The sequence below is a fragment of the Bos taurus genome, chromosome 4, assembly GCF_002263795.3.
Source record: "Bos taurus isolate L1 Dominette 01449 registration number 42190680 breed Hereford chromosome 4, ARS-UCD2.0, whole genome shotgun sequence".
NCBI lineage: Eukaryota > Metazoa > Chordata > Mammalia > Artiodactyla > Bovidae > Bos > Bos taurus.
Genome location: NC_037331.1, coordinates 114,142,292 through 114,159,962, shown reverse-complemented (window position 1 = coordinate 114,159,962; position 17,671 = coordinate 114,142,292). Strand labels below are relative to the sequence as shown.

The 17,671-nt window shown below is 45.4% G+C and overlaps 1 protein-coding gene across 12 annotated transcripts in view; it reads left to right on the top strand.

Moving 5' to 3' along the window:
* Positions 1-17,671, top strand: part of PRKAG2 (protein kinase AMP-activated non-catalytic subunit gamma 2) — a 329,985-nt gene that overhangs the window by 255,650 nt on the left and 56,664 nt on the right. For 6 of the 12 annotated variants that reach the window (XM_024991252.2, XM_024991255.2, XM_024991251.2 and 3 more), the window contains one exon: positions 15,427-15,496. The exons of 1 other annotated variant lie outside the window; for it this stretch is intronic. In XM_024991252.2, the coding sequence (XP_024847020.1) occupies positions 15,427-15,496 (70 nt within the window). Of the gene's footprint in view, positions 1-14,184; positions 14,374-15,104; positions 15,202-15,267; positions 15,497-17,671 lie in introns of those variants that run through there. 5 more of the 12 variants (XM_059885993.1, XM_024991261.2, XM_059885994.1 and 2 more) reach the window with 4 other exon arrangements.

Here is a 17,671-nt window from a genome sequence, read left to right as displayed (position 1 = left end):
ACTCTGTAAGGTTTTTACACTGTTACATATGCAGAAAGGTACAGTGAACAATTAGACATGATCTTTACTGAATTAGAATATCATCTCCTGAGGGCAGGGAGGGCCTGTATCTCATATAATAACCAAATATCACCTAGAATGTTCTGGCTGCAAAGGAACAGAATATTCCAACTCAGACTGAGTTGGAGGACAAAGACATCTATTGCCTCGTATTACAGATCCAGAGGTAGGACAGGCCCCAGGCAAGGTGGGACACAGGCCAGCTCAGTGATGTCGCCAAGGACCGAAGCACTTTATCCCAGCACTGGCTTCCTCTGAAGACTGGTCCTCAGTAGCAGTCAGGGTTCCAGGCTGTCTGTGGCAGGAATAGGGGTGGATGGGGACATGAACACGTGCATGTGGGCGCTGGCCTCTCCAACCTTAAGTCCTTTCCTTTAGCCCGGGATTGAGTCACCATCATGATTCGCATAAGGAAGTGGTATACACTGTGACAAAATTAGTGGGGTGTTCTGGAAAGGAAGGTGGTAGGAGACGAATGGACGCCAAGTAGGCAAGCAGCAGTATCCACTGCAGTTTAGTACAGTCCAGCACACACTGCCAGCAATTGAGGCTAAGCTGGGGAACACACACATTCATATGTATACACATATATCTGCATGCATGTCATTACCTATGTAATACTTAAATCTTACACGTATACATGTATAGGTTACATACATAACGTCATGCAGAATAACAGAAATGTCTTTTTTGAATAAAGAAACATAAGATGATACATTTAGGTAAGAATCAGAGTGTATGAATAATACACTTTACAAATAATAACAATTTACAATGTTGTTCTGCTGTACGGCAAAGTCATTCACTTATATATATTTATACACTCCTTTTCATATTCTTTTCCACTATGGTTTATCACAGGATATTGAGTAGAGTTCCATGTGCTCTCATGGACCTTGTTGTTTCTCCACGCTATGTATAATAGTTGGCGTCCGTTAGTCCCAAACTCCCAATCCTTCCCTGCCTCCTCTCCCCTCCCCCTGGAAACCATGGTCTGTTCTCTACGCGTATGAGTCTATTTCTGTTTCATAGATAGGTTCATTTGTGTTGTATTTTAGATTTCATGTACAAGCGATTGTCGTATGATATTTATCTTTCTCTGGCTTATTTCACTTAGTATGATAATCCCTAGGTCCATCCATGTTTGCTGCAAATGGCAGAGTTTCATTCTTTTTTATGGCTGAGAAGTGCATGCATGCATGCTCAGTCGCTTCAGTCGTGTCCGACTCTTTGTGACTCCATGAACCATAGCCTGTCAGGCTCCTCTGTCCATGACATTCTCCAAGCAAGAAGAGTGGAATGGGTTGCCATGCCCTCCTCCGGGGATCTTCCCAACCCCAGGGATCAAACCCGTGTCTCCAGCATCTCCTGCATTGCAGTCAGATTCTTTACCGCTGAGCCACTGAGGAAGCCCGTGACTGAGAAGTATTCCATGGTGTATATATGTGTATATATGTGTGTGTGTGTGTGTATACTACATCTTCATCCTTTCTTATGTTGATGGACAATTTATATGGTTTCCATGTCTTGGCTACTGTGATATGGTTAGCTGATTTTAGATAAAGGTGCTAAGGCAGTTCAGTGGGGAAAATAAAGTCTTTTTAGTAAGCATTGTGGAACAACTGGAGGTCAGTATGGGAAAAAAGAATTTAACCTTACCACACATCATAATACAAAATTAAACTAAAACAGATCATTGACCTAATGTGAAAGTCAAAATGTAAAGTTTCAAAAAAAAGATGTAAAGTCTCTAGGAGGAAACACTACAGAAAATCGTCACAGTGTTGGAGGAGGCAAAGATTTCTTAAACAGGACATGAAAAGCATGAGTCATAAAAGGATGGATTGGATCTCATCAAAATTTTAAATTTTGCTCTTTGAAAAATATGGTAGGAATATGAAAACACAAGCCACAGAATGGAATGAAATGTCCACAAAACATGTATCTGACAAAGAACTTGAATTCTCACTTTATTTTTTAAAACTTGTTGCATCATCTGTTGGTGCATAACGAATTACCACCGATTAATCAGCTTAGAGCATGTGTTTATGCTCTCACACTTTCTGTGGGTCAGAAGTTCAGGCGCAGCTTAGTTGGGTCAACTGCCTCCAGGTCTTTTATGAAACTTCAGTCAAGACGTCAGCCAGGGCTGAAGTGTCATCTGAAGGCTTGCCGGGGAAGGAGCGAGTCTACTAACAGGAGAAGCCACAGTCTCATGCAGCCTAATCATGGAACATCGCCTTGCTGTGTTCTGTGAGAAGCAAGCCGCTAGGTCCAGTTCACACTCAAGGGGAGGAAGGACCAGGGTCTTTCCAACAGTTCCAGAAACATTAAGCACTGTGACACATGTTATCTTTTTATCTGTTCTTAATAGTCTCCTGTTTTCACTCTGAGTAAATAAGCTTGTAAAATCATATAATTGAACCAGCTTTAAACTATCATTATGCCATTATTTTTTATTATCTGAGTGAAGTTATTGAGGCAAGTATTGCATGAACAGTCATAATATAATTCAACAGATGTACTATGCAAAAAAGAGTCTCTATGCCACATTCATACAACCCAACATGGACCCAAAAAATCCAATTTAAAAAATGGGCAAAAGATTTGTATAGTCACTTCACAAAAGAAGACCTATGAATGCCCAATCAACAATATATAAGTAGTCCTCAAGGAAATGCAAATTAAAACCGCAATGTAAGAAACCATTACACACCCACTAGAATAACTGAAAATTAGAAATATTTTAAGGCTAACCATATGCCCAGTCATTCTACTCTTTGCTGTTAATTCAAGAGACATGAAAATGTGTCCACACAAAGACTAGACCATGTATCTTCAGAGCGTTTTTATTCACAATGGTCAAAATTTAGAAATTTCTCAAATGTCCATCAAACAAGTGAATGGTGATGCAAAATATGGCACATCCGTACATACAATGGAATACTACTCGGCAGTTAAAAAGAACAAACTACTGATGCACTGAACAGCGTGAATGAATCTCAGAATCATCACGCTAAGTGAAATAAGCCAGTGCAAAAGAGTGTATACTGTATGATTCCATGTATATAAAACTCTAGAAAATACCTACAGTAACAAAAAGTAGATCAGTAGTTGCCTGAAACTGTGGACAAAAACAGGGATGAACCACAAAGGAGCACGGGGAAACTTTGGTGGGGGTAAGAAAAATGTGTTGTGTCTTGACTGTAGCTGGCACAGTTGCAAGTGGATGCAGTTTACCATAGGTAAGTTATATCACAGTAAAAGAGATGTAGATTCTTTCTCCGGAGGTTGACACACTGAGGTCCCACACGCGTGTTTAGTCGGCTCTGTGTCCCCAGTTCCTGCTCCTCAGCTACATAGCACCAAAGACAGAGAAACAGAGCACAGAATCCCCCGGGGTCAAGCGGAGAGGGCGCGGCAGGGCATGAACAGGTCCGCCTAACTTTCGTTTCGGTCTCTTAACACACACCAAGACGGAACAAAAATGGAAGCAGTCGCAGTCACTTCTGAAGCTTTCCACCAGTTTCTGGCCAGAGCTTCCATAAAAAGGGGATACAACGAGCTGGAAAAATGATGAACAGTAGTCTGTTCTCAGAAGGCTTAATAGTCTAGGGGAGAGAGTAGAGAACAGTGAAGAAAGACTTTATATCATTTGAGGGATTGCTTTATAAGAGGAATATAAATTTCTATTTGTTTTGAAATAGAGATGTCAAAGTTTATGGCTTGATGCAGTAAGAACTGAAAGGTTAATTGAACTGGCTGAGCGATACTTATTTTTTTAATTTGCTAATTATGGGATATTATGGGATAATAAGAGTTGTCAAAGTAATAGAAGGTGTTTAGTTCCCCAGTAAGTCCTGTTAAACACAAACTTGATAAGATTTCAACTATCAAAAAAAAAAAAAAAAATTTTGGATTTCTTTGTGAAAGGAGAAAGAAATACATATTCTAGACCCTGAGTAATGAGTTCCACAGATCCAGAATTTGAAGTGTAAACAGATTAAACTTATATATGTTTAGGGTTCTTAATTCATATCTTTGATGTGAATTTCTCCTCACACCAGATATTTAACTGACTTACCTTTTGTGGTTCTTGGCATATAGCAGATGGTAAATACTTGCTGAATGACTATCTTCAAAATCTTAACATTGTCTATTTTTTGGAAGTTAGAAGAAAATTTAACAGAAGCCAGACAAAAGGGATTTCTTTTTTTTTTTTGGTTTAGTCCCTTTTCTTCATCTCTTATTTTTTTGTTGTTGTTAAATATTTCCTTTTATTTATTTATTTGGCTGCACCAGGTCTTACTTGCACCATATGGGGTCTTCACGGCGACATAGGGGTCTAGTTCCCTGACCATGATTCCAACCCGGGTCGTCTGTACTGAGAGTGCGGACTCTTAGCCCCTGGACCGCCAGGAAGTCCCTCTTTATCTCTTATTTAATGATACCTCCTTTGAAACAGTTTTGAGCTGACTTGTTGAACTGTAGAAATTGGTTACCATACTCTCTGAAACGATTCTGTGGAATAAATGCTCTTTAAAGGAAATCATAAATAAATGTTAGGAAGGAACTAACTTTATACTATCTGAAGTTGTTATTTAGAAAACTGTCAAAAGGGAAAAAACCTTTCTCCCAAATATAATGATTAAAATCGATCAGAAGGATGAGTAGTTATGGTGTTAAATATCTTATATTTTAATATATAAATAGTTTCAGTTTGTATTAGTTTTTATTTTATATATCAGTTTTTATTTTTTATTTACTCTATCAGTTTTTATATTTATTTTATAAGTAAATATCTTATATTTTAAGATATAAATAATTTGAGTTTTTACTCAGTTTTTAATAGTTAAGTAGTTTCAGTTTTTATCAAATTTCTATAGCACTTAAAAAAATCAATTGTTCTTACTCAACAGAAACTAAAATTATAGAGAGATGGTAAGAGCTGGCAGCGGTATCCAAACCAGGGTGTGCAGTCCACAACCTCTAGTCCTCAGACAAAGTCTATTAAAATAAAACGCTGCTCCTGTTTCTTAGCACAGTCACTTTCTTTTCCACAAAATACCAGCTCCGATGCTCAAGGGGAAGTGGGTGTAATTATTTCTAAACAGAAATGAGGTCCAGGAGAAGCAGGAGTGAGTGGAAGTAAATCACCTCTGAGCCCATTTATGCTACTAAAATCATCTGCTCACCCACTGTGTTTTCAATTGGTTTGCTAATAACAAACAATTCATTTCACCCAAGTATTTTTGCAATGCCTACTATGTGTCAGGCACAGGCAGTATAATCAAACAGGATTGTTTTTCCCCTTCAAAGAGTTTATGGGCTTTAGGGGAGGACAGAAAAGTGAATCCCAGTCCCACGCTACGTGCCTTATAGAAGCCTGTGGGTTCAAAGAAGAAATTTACCAGGTGAGCTGTTAGAAAAGGTCAAGAATCAAGAAAGGCTTCCTGGTGAAACCTGAGCTGCTTTCTTAAGACTCGTTCTTTTTTTTTAATAGGCAAACCTTGAATTTATTTTAGATCGCTTTTTTTCAAATAAAAATTCCTAATGGAAATTTTCTTAAATTAAGATCCTAGAGAAAAATAGAACCAAATGATAAAACCTCTGAGGAATATGAGAGTTGATATATATATATGATATAAATACATATATATATATATATATATATATATATATATATGTATGTATGTATGTATTTTGGCCCTGCCCCACACCTTGCTCAGTCATGTCCGATGGCAACCCACTCCAGTGTTCTTGCCTGGAGAATCCCAGGGATGGTGGAGCCTGGTGGACTGCCGTCTATGGGGTCGCACAGAGTCGGACACGACTGAAGCAACTTAGCAGCAGCAGCAGCAGCAGCCACACCTTGCAGGTTCTTATTAGTTCCGCGACAAGGGATCAAACCCTGGGCCCAGGTAGGGAAAGCACAGAGTCTCCTAAGCACTAGACCACTGTTTTCATTTTTTAATACTTTTTTATTTGACTGCACCGGGTCTTAGTTGCAGCATGTGGGATCTAGTTCCTTGACCAGGGATCGAACCCCAGCCCTCTGCATTGGGAGTGTGGAGTCTTAGCCACTGCACCACCAAGGAAGATCCAAAAAGTATATACTTTTAGCATCTTTTTTTTTTCCTTGACTAGTTCTTAATATGACTAAAAAGTTTTTCTCATCATCAAGACTCATAAAGGAGTGAGTAGGAGCTAGCCCAGTGGCAGAAGTAGGAAAGGGGGGCAGAATATTCAAGCCTCGGGGCTCCAGTGTAGGGGACGCAGAGGAGCTTGGCCAGAGAAGGTGAAGAAATAAAATGACCAGGTCCTGCTCAGGGCTGGGGAGTTGCACGACATCCCTAAAGGGTCCTGAGAGTCACTGGGTGGTTCTAAAGAGAGTTACAAGAACAACTGTGTGTTTAAAAGGAGCCCTGGCTCCAGGGTAGGGAATGGACTAGAAAAGGATGAGATGGGAGAAACCAGAGCTGTTCCAAGAACCAGGCTCGCTAAGGAGTGTGATGGAGACAGAGACACCTGGGACCGCCTCCAAGGATGCAGAGACAGAGTGAGAGGCCCCAGGGACCGTTTGAGATGGATGAGTGTGAACTGCCTATAGAAGATTAAAATGCAGATGACAGGAGGCGGTCTGGAGCTCAGGAGAACTGAGGGCTTGTGGCTGAGGCTTGAAGGCCAGCAGCACAGGAGTCGGGGTGGGGCCTGGCTTGGGAGTGCAGAGTGGGAAGTAGAAGGGGGTGCAGGCACATCTCCTGCCCGCACTGGTGGGAGCTGCCCATCCCCCCTTTGCTTCCACCCGGAGGACGTCTTTGCAGAAAAGCAGAGCTCACGGAAGACAGCAGGGGAGAAACATCGAAGCTGCTAAATTATTCAAGAGCTCCTTATCCAGTATTTAAGGCTGATTGATTTCTTGTAGTAGCTATTTAGGATTTTTTTTTTTTTTTTTTAAGGCAAAGTGAACTCACATCCGACCTCATTGCGTACAGGAAAGCTTTTTTGGCTGTTGTTTAATGATTAAGTTTCCAGGCTGGCGTTTGCCCTTCCGACAATCATTCAAAACACTGGGCGCAGTTATGCAAGACGGTCCTTAATAACTTAGCATTTTGCAGCAACCAAAGAGTCACACTTGTAAGGGCTCCATGTTTCTCGGGCATTCTTTCAGAAAAGTTCACCTCCGTTCCCTGCCATCACACTGAAGTCCAGTAAGCCCAGACTGGCTGCAGAAGTGGATGGTATAACGTAGAAATACCGAAAATCTACATGAGGTCTAGAGAGGGAAATCCGGCACCTCTCAAGGATGAGAGGCGCCAGGTATGGGGTCGCATCAGTCCAAGCCCCTTTTTTTTGCATGCACGACATGGCCCAAGCCCTCCCTCTCTACTCTCCTCCACCCCTGGCTTTCCCGCCAGCCTGAAATAGCTAAAATTAAGTCTGGCGTGTAAGTCTGTTGAGACTTTAAGAAAACATCACCGTTGAAAGGGCAGCCGACGACCACCAACTTCAGATGGTCTGTCCTAACCCATCCATCACTCATTTCAGCCCGTCGATGTGTCCGTGCACATCTGAAAAGCATCTCGGGCCTTCATGTCCCTGAAATTGACCTTGTGTGTCATAAAACAGAGTCATCTGCCTCCTTCTGGTATCCTCTGACTGCATGCCTTTCGAAGGAAGAAAGCATGAGATGTCTTACAAAGTGAAAAAATAACCTGTGGAAATAAATTCAGCCTCACTCGCATATTCGATAGAGACGTTTTTATTTTCGTCTACTCTTGTACCCCCACTATCAAATGCAGTAAAAGTAGGAGACTCACATTAATTTGTCTCCATCTCTATGCTCCACACATGTCAACAGTCATAGGCACAGGACTTCTGGGTCTGAGGACCAGTTTTGCGGAGTTCACAGCATCCAGAAATGCATACTCCCACTGGCTGCACAGTTCAGCCTCCCAGTAAAGAATTCGTCAGGGTTACAGGGAAATTGCTGACGCTCCTACTGAATATCAGTGAAGGATTTTTTTTTTTAAGTATGCCAAACTGACTGCAGGAAATTGAAATGTAGACTTTTTTAAAATCAGGATGATTGACATCTGCACTAGGTACCACCAAACTTTTTAAAATTAAACTTATTTTGAGATCATTGTGGATTCACGTGCAGTTGTAACAGATAATCCTGCGTGCCGTTCGCCTAATGCCCCCCAGTGTAACATCTTGTGGAAACTACAGGACGGGAGAAATCGGAACCTTCGTACATTCCTGGTGAAAACGTACAAAGGTTCAGTCACCGTGGAAAACGGCTTGGTGGTTTCTCAAAATGATAAATATAGAGTTGCCATATGACCCAGAAATTCCATTCCTGGATCTACACCTAACAGAAATGAACACGTATGTCCACACAAACCACGGTACATGAGTGTCTATAGAAGTAATATTCATATTATCACCCAAATATCCAGCAACTAATGAATGGATAAATAAAATGTAGTCTATCCATTCGATGGAATACGATTCAGCAATAAAAAGAAATTAAGTGTTGATAAATTTTACAACATGGATGAACCTTGAATGCATTATGCTGAATGGAAGAAGTCAGAGACAAAAGACTACGTATTATATGATTCTGTTTATGTGAAATGTCCAGAATAGGCTAATGTGTAGAGTCAGAAAAGACATTAGCGGTTGCCTAGGACTGGGGGTGGAGGTTAAGGAGGTTAAGACAGTGATGGGTACAGGGTCTGCCTTTGGGATAATGAAAGTGCTGTCAACAGAGATGGTTGCACAACCCTGTGCCGGTACTGAATCATATTTTCTGGTACGTGAATCATGGCTCAATAAGATTTTTGTAACACTTTCTTCCTTTTATACTTATTTATTCATTTAAGTTTTGTTTGCGCTGGGATTTTGTTGCTGTGCGCGCTTTCTCTAGTCGTGGCAAGCAGGGGCTGCCCTCCGCTTGTGCTGCTCGGGCTTCTCATGGCAGTGGCTTCTCTTGTGGAGCACAGGCTGTAAGCGCTTGGGCTCAGTAGCTGCGACTTGCTGGCTCTAGGGTGCTCGGGCTTCCGTAGTTGCGCGCAGCATGTGGGCTTGGTAATTTGGGCTTGAGAACTTAGTTGCTCCCCGCCATGTGGAATCTTCCAGGACCAGGGATCAAACGCATGTCCCCTGTATTAGCAGGCAGATTCTTATCCACTGTACCACCAGGGAAGTCCTCAATAAAGATTTTCTTCTAAATGAACCCCGATTGTCATTTCCTCCTCACAACTAAATCAGCTTGGCTTGACTTGTGGGGGAAAATACAGTATGATATCACAAGCAGACCTCAGATATGCAGATAACACCACCGTTATGGCAGAAAGTGAAGAACTGAAGAGCCTCTTGAAAGTGAAAGAGGAGAGTGAAAAAGTTGGCTTAAAGCTCAACATTCAAAAAACAAAGATCATGGCATCCGGTCCCATCATTTCATGGCAAGTAGATGGAGAAACAGTGGAAACAGTGGCAGACTTTATTTTGGGGGGCTCCAAAATCACTGCAGAGAGTGACTGCAGCCATGAAATTAGAAGACACTTGCTCCTTGGAAGAAAAGTTATGACCAACCTAGACAGCATATTAAAAAACAGAGACATTACTTTGCCAACAAAGGTCCGTCTAGTCAAAGCTATGGTTTTTCCGGTAGTCATGTATGGATGTGAGAGTTGGACTATAAAGAAAGCTGAGCACCAAAGAATTGATGCTTTTGAACTGTGGTATTGGAGAAGACTCTTGAGAGTCCCTTGGACTGCAAGGAGATCCAACCAGTCCATCCTAAAGGAGATCAGTCCTGAATGTTCATTGGAAGGACTGATGTTGAAGCTGAAACTCTAATACTTTGGCCACCTGATGCGAAGAGCTGACTCATTTGAAAAGAACCCGATGCCGGGAAAGATTGGAGGCAGGAGGAGAATGGGACAACAGAGGATGAGAGGTTGGATGGCATCACCAACTAATGGACATGAGTTTGAGTAAACTCCGGGAGTTGGTGATGGGCAGGGAGGCCTGGCATGCTGCAGTTGATGGGGTTGCAGAGTCGGACATGACTGAACAACTGAACTGACTGATTGATCCCAAGCAGGGTATTATTGACTTTGATACAGTTAAGAATCAGAACAGTTCTATCATCACTTTTATGGCCACAGGTACCTCTGTTCCCCCACCCCCATCCCTGACCCCTGACCCCTAGCATTTACTAATCTGTTCTCCATTTTCTGTCATTTTGTCATTTCAAGAACATTATACAGATGGAATCATACAGTATATAACCTTTGAAAGTGAAAGTGAAGTCGCTCAGTCGTGTCCAACTCTCTGGGATCCACCCCATGGACTGTAGCCTACCACGCTCCTCTGTCCTTGGGATTTTCCAGGCAAGAGTACTGGAGTGGGTTGCCATTGCCTTCTCCAGAGGATCTTCCCGACCCAGGAATCAAACCTGGGTCTCCCGCGTTGTAGGCAGATGCTTTTACCATCTGAGCCACGAGGGAAGCCTTTAAGGACTGGCTTTTTTTCACTGAGATACTTGCCTGGACATTCATGCAAGTGGTTGTATGTATCAATAGTTGATTGCTTTTTATTGCTGAACAGTACTCCAACCAGTCCATTCTAAAGGAGATCAGTCCTGGGTGTTCTTTGGAAGGAATGATGCTAAAGCTGAAACTCCAGTACTTTGGCCACCTCATGCGAAGAGTTGACTCGTTGGAAAAGACTCTGATGCTGGGAGGGATTGGGGGCAGGAGGAGAAGGGGATGACAGAGGATGAGATGCCTGGATGGCATCACCGACTCGATGGACATGAGTCTGAGTGAACTCCGGGAGCTGGTGATGGACAGGGAGGCCTGGTGTGCTGCGATTCATGGGGTCGCAAAGAGTCGAACACGACTGAGCAACTGAACTGAACTGAACTGAGTACGCCACTGTATAAATGTAACATTGTACATTTATAGACTCACATCTGTTATGTCCAGTTTTGGCTGTGACAAATTATGCTGTTGTGAACATGCATACATAGGTTTTTGTGTAAACATGTTTTGTTTCCCCCAGGATAAATGCCGAAGAATGCCATTGATGTATCTATCATATGACAGTTAGGAGGTTATTTCCTTAAGGAACTGCCAAATTGTTTCCCAGAGTGGTATAATTTTGCATCCCCACAGCAACGCACAAGAGATTCTGTTTCTCTGAATCCTCACTGGCACTTGGTGTGACCACCATCCCTGGTGCCTCAGACGGTAAAGCGTCTGTCTACAGTGCGGGAGACCCGAGTTCAATCCCTGGGTTGGGAAGATCCCCTAGAGAAGGAAATAGCAGTCCACTCCAGGACTATTGCCTGGAAAATCCCATGGACAGAGGAGCCTGGTAGGCTACAGTCCATGGGGTCGCAGAGTTGGACACGACTGAGTGACTTCACTATATATACCCTACACTCACAGCTGTGAGGTGATAGCTTATTGTGGTTTTGATTAGCATTTCCCTAATGGCTAATGTGCTGGCCTTACTTTCATGTGCTTACATCTTTTTCAGTGAAATGTCTCTTTGTATCTTTTGCCCACGTTCTGACTGGATTGTTTTCTTTTTCTGCTATTGAATTTTGAGAGTTCTTTACATAATCCAAATACTGGTCATTTGTTGGCTTTGTGGTCTACAAATCTTTTTCTCCCACTCTGTAGCTTGTCTTTTTATCCTCTCAACAGGCTCTGTCACAGGGCAAACATTTTAAAGTTTAATGAGAGCCAATTCATTAATTTTTTATTTTACAGTTCATGCTTTTGATGTCGGATCTAACTCTATGTTTATCAATAGGTCCCAAAGGCTTTGTCCTATTTTTTTTCTAAAAGTTTCATAGTGTTACATATTTATAAGTCCTTGATCCGATTTTAGCTCATTTTTGTATAAGGTGTGAGGCTCACATTAGGGCTTTGGGCTGTTGATGTCCAATTGCTCCAGCATCGTCTTTGCACCTTTATCATACATCGATTTGCAGTATTTATGTGGATCTATTTCTGGATTCTCTACTTGTTTCTATCGATCATTGTGTCTATCTCCCTCCCACAGACACACAGTCTTGATTACTGTAGCGCTGTAGTAAGCTTTGTTTTTTTTACTAATAATTATCTTTATCTGTTTGGCTGCACTGGGTCTTTGCTGCACACGTGGGCTCTCTGATTTTTGTGTGGCATGTGAGATCTTTAGTTGTGGCATGCAAACTCGGTTGCAGCATGTGGGACTAGCTCCCTGACCAGGGATTGAACCTGGGACACCCTGGACTGGAAGCTAAGAGTCTTAGCCACTGGGCCACTAGGGAAGACCCTGTAGTAAGCTTTAATATCCATAGAGTGACTCTTCCCACTTCATTCTTCTTCTTCAGGCCTGTTTTAGCTTTGCCTTTCTGTGTAAATTTTAGAAGCTTGTCTTGTCTATGAAAAACCTGCTTGGGATTTTGATGGACATTGCATTCAACCTAGAGATCAGTCTGGAGGGAGAAATGATGTCTTTACTATGCTGAGTTTTCCGATCCATGAACATGAAGTACCTCTCCACTTATTTTAGTGTTCTTTCATCCACACATTGTAATTTTCAGCATACAGATCTTGTGACATGTTCTCCCAAGCGAATACCTAAGTATTTAATTTTCTTTGTGGTGATCATAAATAATGTTGTTTTTCTTTTAATATTTATTTATTTGGCTGTGCTGAGTCCTAGCTGTGGCACGAGGGATCTTCAATCTCCAGTGTGGCAACATGTGGGGTGTTTAATTGTGACATGTGAACTCTGAGTTGTGGCATGTGGGATCTAGTTCTGCCTACATTGGGGGTGCAGAGTCTTAGCTACTGGGCCACCAGGGAAGTCCCAGTAATATTATTTTTAATACCAGTTTCCCCATGTTCATTGTCAGCATGCACAAATATGACTGACTTTTATGTATTGATCTTATATCCTGTGACCTTGCTGAACTTATTAGTTCCAGTTTTGGTGTTTTGGGGGTTTTGTGGGAGGTTTTTTAATGAGTAGATTCCTTGGGACTTTCTATGCAGACAATCATATCATCTGCAAGTAGGGATGGTTTTATTTTTTCCTTTCCAACTTGTATGTCTTTTATTTTTTCTTGCCTTATTGCAGTGGCTGGAACTTCTGGTACTATGTTGAATAAGAACAATGTGAAAGCAGACATCCTTGTCTTGTTCTGAACTTAAGAGAAGAAGCATTCAGTCTTTTGCTGTTAAGCATGACACAGCGAAATTTTTTTACCATCTTTTACAAAATTATTTTTATTTTCCTCCCCCCACATTTTTTAAGGCAAAGATTAAGACTAAGAGATTGGTAGGACATAGGGGGATCCAGTAGTTAAGACATCATGCTTCCAATGCAGGGGATATAGGTTCAATTCCTGATCAGGGAACTAAGATCCCACATGCTACAGGGTGTGGCAAAAAAACAAACAAACAAAAAAAGACTTAAATTGGCCCAACTGAGATGACAGAGCAAAAAGAAGGCATAAAGATATGAGTACTTCCTCCTCCAGGCTAGGCTTCCAATAATGACAGAACCAAGTTCCTTGAGGGGGTGGGGGTGGAGCCTTAATCAGCGCTGGCGAGCTAATCTCTTTATCATGGTGCTTGCACTCTGCAGTGAGCTAAGAGCCCTGTACCTGGGGCAGTCATTGCCCATAACACAGGAGAGGGGTGCCTGTCGCCTATCTGGCTACCCTGCTCTTCCAGGAAGCTCTGGGCTGCCAGGCCTCACAGCCTGCCAACCTGAGCTGGCGATCGGAGAGTCTCAGATACCCAGATCCAGGGTAACAGAAGTGGCCAGAGCCAGATTTAGAATTGTAAGTACTTTTTGGCACTGGCTCCCCAAAGAAGAGAACGAGCTATGAAGAGAGGAAGCAAGAGTTTCATGGCCGGGTAAAACTGACAGCAACACAGTGCATCTAAAATACGTGTATTTCAGGGAACAAAAATTTTAACAGGGGAAAAAGGGATGGGCTTTTTTGTTGTCTCCGACTCCTCGCGACCCCATGGACTGCATGCAGGACGCCGGGCTAAAATTTAAAAGAAAACCAAGCAAGCACGCCCTCATTCACACCGCCCTCCGCCCGGGTCTGCGATGTCATCTCCCCTGGGGTCTTGCAGCCTCCATCCCCCTCTCCCGGGCACGTCGCCCCGCCCACCGCACCCCTACCTGGCTCCGCACCCCTCGGGCCCCACCCCCGGCCGGCCGAGACCACACCCGCGCAGGTTAAACCTGCGGGGACGCGCTTCCGTGGGTGGCGGGGGTAAGGTGAGCGGGTGTTAGCAAGGAGGTGGGAGGACGGGCAGAGGATGAGAAGACCGGCCTCCGCGAAAGGCGGGTCGGCGGCCCCGGCGGCCGGACGGGGACGCCCCCGCCTCCCTGGCGCGGACCAGCCCCGGCTCCCCGGGGTCCTCTTCCCACGGTTCCCTCTCGCCAGTCGGCACCAACGCGCTGGGCCCGGAGGGGGCGAGGAGCGGGAGCGGGCCCTTCCACTCGGGATGCGGGCGCGGCAGGTCAGGCCGCGGCCGGCCTGGGACGGAAAGGGGGGACTGGGCCGCGCCGCCGGTTCCCTGCCGGGCCCGCGAGCTGGGCTGCGCCGAGCCACCACCGACCCAGCACCGTCCTGCCAGCCGCATGGGAGGCCGCCTTCTCGCGGCGATCCGGCGCTGAGCGAGGCCGGAGCGCCCGGCTGGGCAGCGGAGCCCACCCCCGGCCCCGCGGCCCCGGCCCCACCCACACACTCCCGCCCACCCGGGCCCGCCCCCGCGCCCCAGCAGCCGTACCACGGCCCTGCGGCCCCCCGCGTCTCGGCCCCGCCCCCGCCCCTGAGGTCTAGGCCCCGCCCCCGCGCTCTGCCGTTGTGCGCGGGCCCCGCGGCCCCGGTCCCGCCCTCCACCCCGCCCCTTCCCCGCCCCCTGCACCCCAGCCCCGCCCCTGCGCCCCGCCGCTGTACCGCTTCCCGGCCCAGCCCTTAACCCCGCCCCTGCAGTCTCGGACCCGCCCCGTGCGGCCCGCCCCCGCTGCCGTACCGCGGCCCTGCGGCCCCAGCGTCCGGGCCTCGCGTCCCGGCCCCGCCCCTGCGGCCCCGCCTCCGCGGTACCGCGGCCCTTCTGCCCGGCCCCTCCCCCGACCCCGCCCCTGCGGCTCCGGCCCCGCCCCCGCGGCCCCGCCGCCGTACCGCGGCCCTGCGGCCCCCCGCGGCCCCGCCGCGCCCCAGTCTCCCCGCACCCCCGCCCTCCGCCCCCGCGCGCCCCCGCCCGCGCGGCCGGGGACGAGCGCCGCCGAGCGCATGCTGATCCGTGTCGTCCTCCTCCTCCTCAGGCGGCGCTGGCTGCGGCCCCGGGACCCGCGGAAGCCGGCATGCTGGAGAAATTCGAGTTGGAAGAAGAAGGTGAGTGCCCCCCCACCGCCCACCACCGCCCGCCGCTGGATCGCGCCTCCTCCGGGGGCCGGGAGGGGCCGGGGCGCGAGGACAGCCGGGTCTCCTCCCCGGAGGCCGCGGTTCCCCGCCGCCCACCGCCCGTCCAGCCGCGTCGGGGGCCGGTGAGGGAAACGCGGGGCCGACGGAGCGCGTCTGCGGTGGCCGCGGTGCCTCTCGGAGGCGTAATCGAGCTGGCTCCAAGGGGAGCCCGCAGCCCGGCCCTCGGCACGGATGGTCGGTCCTTTTGTCCTTACGAGCTGTACTCGGCTGAGAGCAAGGTGACATGCAGTCGTGATTGTTTGTAATGCCACGGTACGTGAGGAAGTCGCCCCCAAATTATGTGTATGGTCCGTACCTTTAAATAACACACACGGCTTCCCTATCTGTACTTGTGAAAATACCACCAGCAGGGTGTGTCTTCTTGTCTTAATAGGGAAAGTTCAATAGGAAAACCGGAGGCGGCTCAGCGAATGGGGTCTGAGTTCAGGTGACCCTGTCATTCCATCGTTTCTGTCGCCTCTTCTCTCACTCACTTTTTCATCTTCCTGGCCCCTTTTCCCCTTTCTTCTTCTTACTTGGATGTTATTTCTAAGCTGTGAAGATGTGAGGGGTGGATTTTTTTTTTCTTTGGCAAAAATGAATATTTAATATGGAATACGGTTAGCTCTTACCTGAATCTTATTTTGCAACTGAAAATTTGGAGGGGATGCTCTTGTTCTTTGGTAAAATTAGTTTTTAAAATGAAATATGATGAGCTCAGAGTTGAGAAAGAACTTTGTATAGGATGTTGGACAATTTGAGGAATGTAAAAGACCTCCACCCTGCCTTGTGTTCTTCCATTATTCATTTAGTGACTTCTCTTTTTTTCCAAGAGTATTGCTGGAATAAAGCTCTGGGAACAAAGCATGTGCCATGTGGATGCTGTGCCTTGTGCCAACTTTAATACTTCTGTTCATTTACAGTCAGGCAATTACTTAAATAAGCATGCTCAGCCAATATGAGAACGGTTCAGTCGACAGTATTAGGCCAGGCCCAATTTTTTAGGCCTACCTTTATTTTACCTTTTAGAGTTCCTACATTTCACGCCCTGTTAGCCAGAAGGTAATGTATTCATAGTAATTATCATCAAAAGTCTGCAGCCATATTTACTATTAACAAGCAGTTACATGATACATTTCAGAATTTTACTGAGACTTAATTTTCATTCTATCTTACTGAAAAATAGTCCAGTGTCTTAAGTCAAATCCACCTCACTACTCCTCGGTTTTATTGCATTGCAGGTCAAATTTTGGGCATTGTCCAAAGGGCCCCCACCCCTTTCCATTAAGATTTTTAATGTCGAAATCATAAGGTTTCTTCGTCCCTGATTTCAGTAACAATAGGAATCCATTATCTTTCCATCATTTTGTGATTTACATGGGGGCAAAAGGAGAGGAGAGTAGATGCTGTTAGAGAGGTGCTTATAGTTAGGGGCTTCCCAGGTAGTTCTCTGGTAAAGAACCTGCCTGCCAATACAGGACACCTGGGCTCAATCCCTGAGTCGGGATGATCCCCTGGAGGAGGAAACAGCAACCCACTCCAGTATTCTTGCTGAGACAATCCCACGGACAGAGGAGCCTGGCGGGCTACAGTCCATGGGGGTCGCAGAGGGATTGATCAACTGAGCACACACACACCGCCACATAGTTATTGTTAAGAGCACAGGCCCAGCTTCAGATCCATATCTTCACTTACTAAGCTGTGTGACCCTGGGCAAGTTACTTAACTTCCCTGTACCTTAGTTTTCCCATTCATAAGGAGCTCATATCAGAGTGTTTTGAGGATTAAATGAGATAGTCCATATAATGCTATTTAGTACACTGTAAATCCACAGTAAGCACTATGTAAATGTAGCTGTTAATTTTAAGCACCATTTACTATTGTACCGAACTCATGGACTTTGTAAGTTTTTATCAATGAATCTTCCATAGAGATTCTTCTCAACACAGGTTAGGTTTTTTTCCTTACTTGAGATTTGTTAATTATGTTACATTTTCCAAAGCAGATATACAAGCCTTTTCTCTTTTGCATTGTTTCTGCCAACGGAGTGAATGTAAACTGTTAAACCTAAGCATCTGCGGAAAGGAGTTCCCCATTGTCACCCAT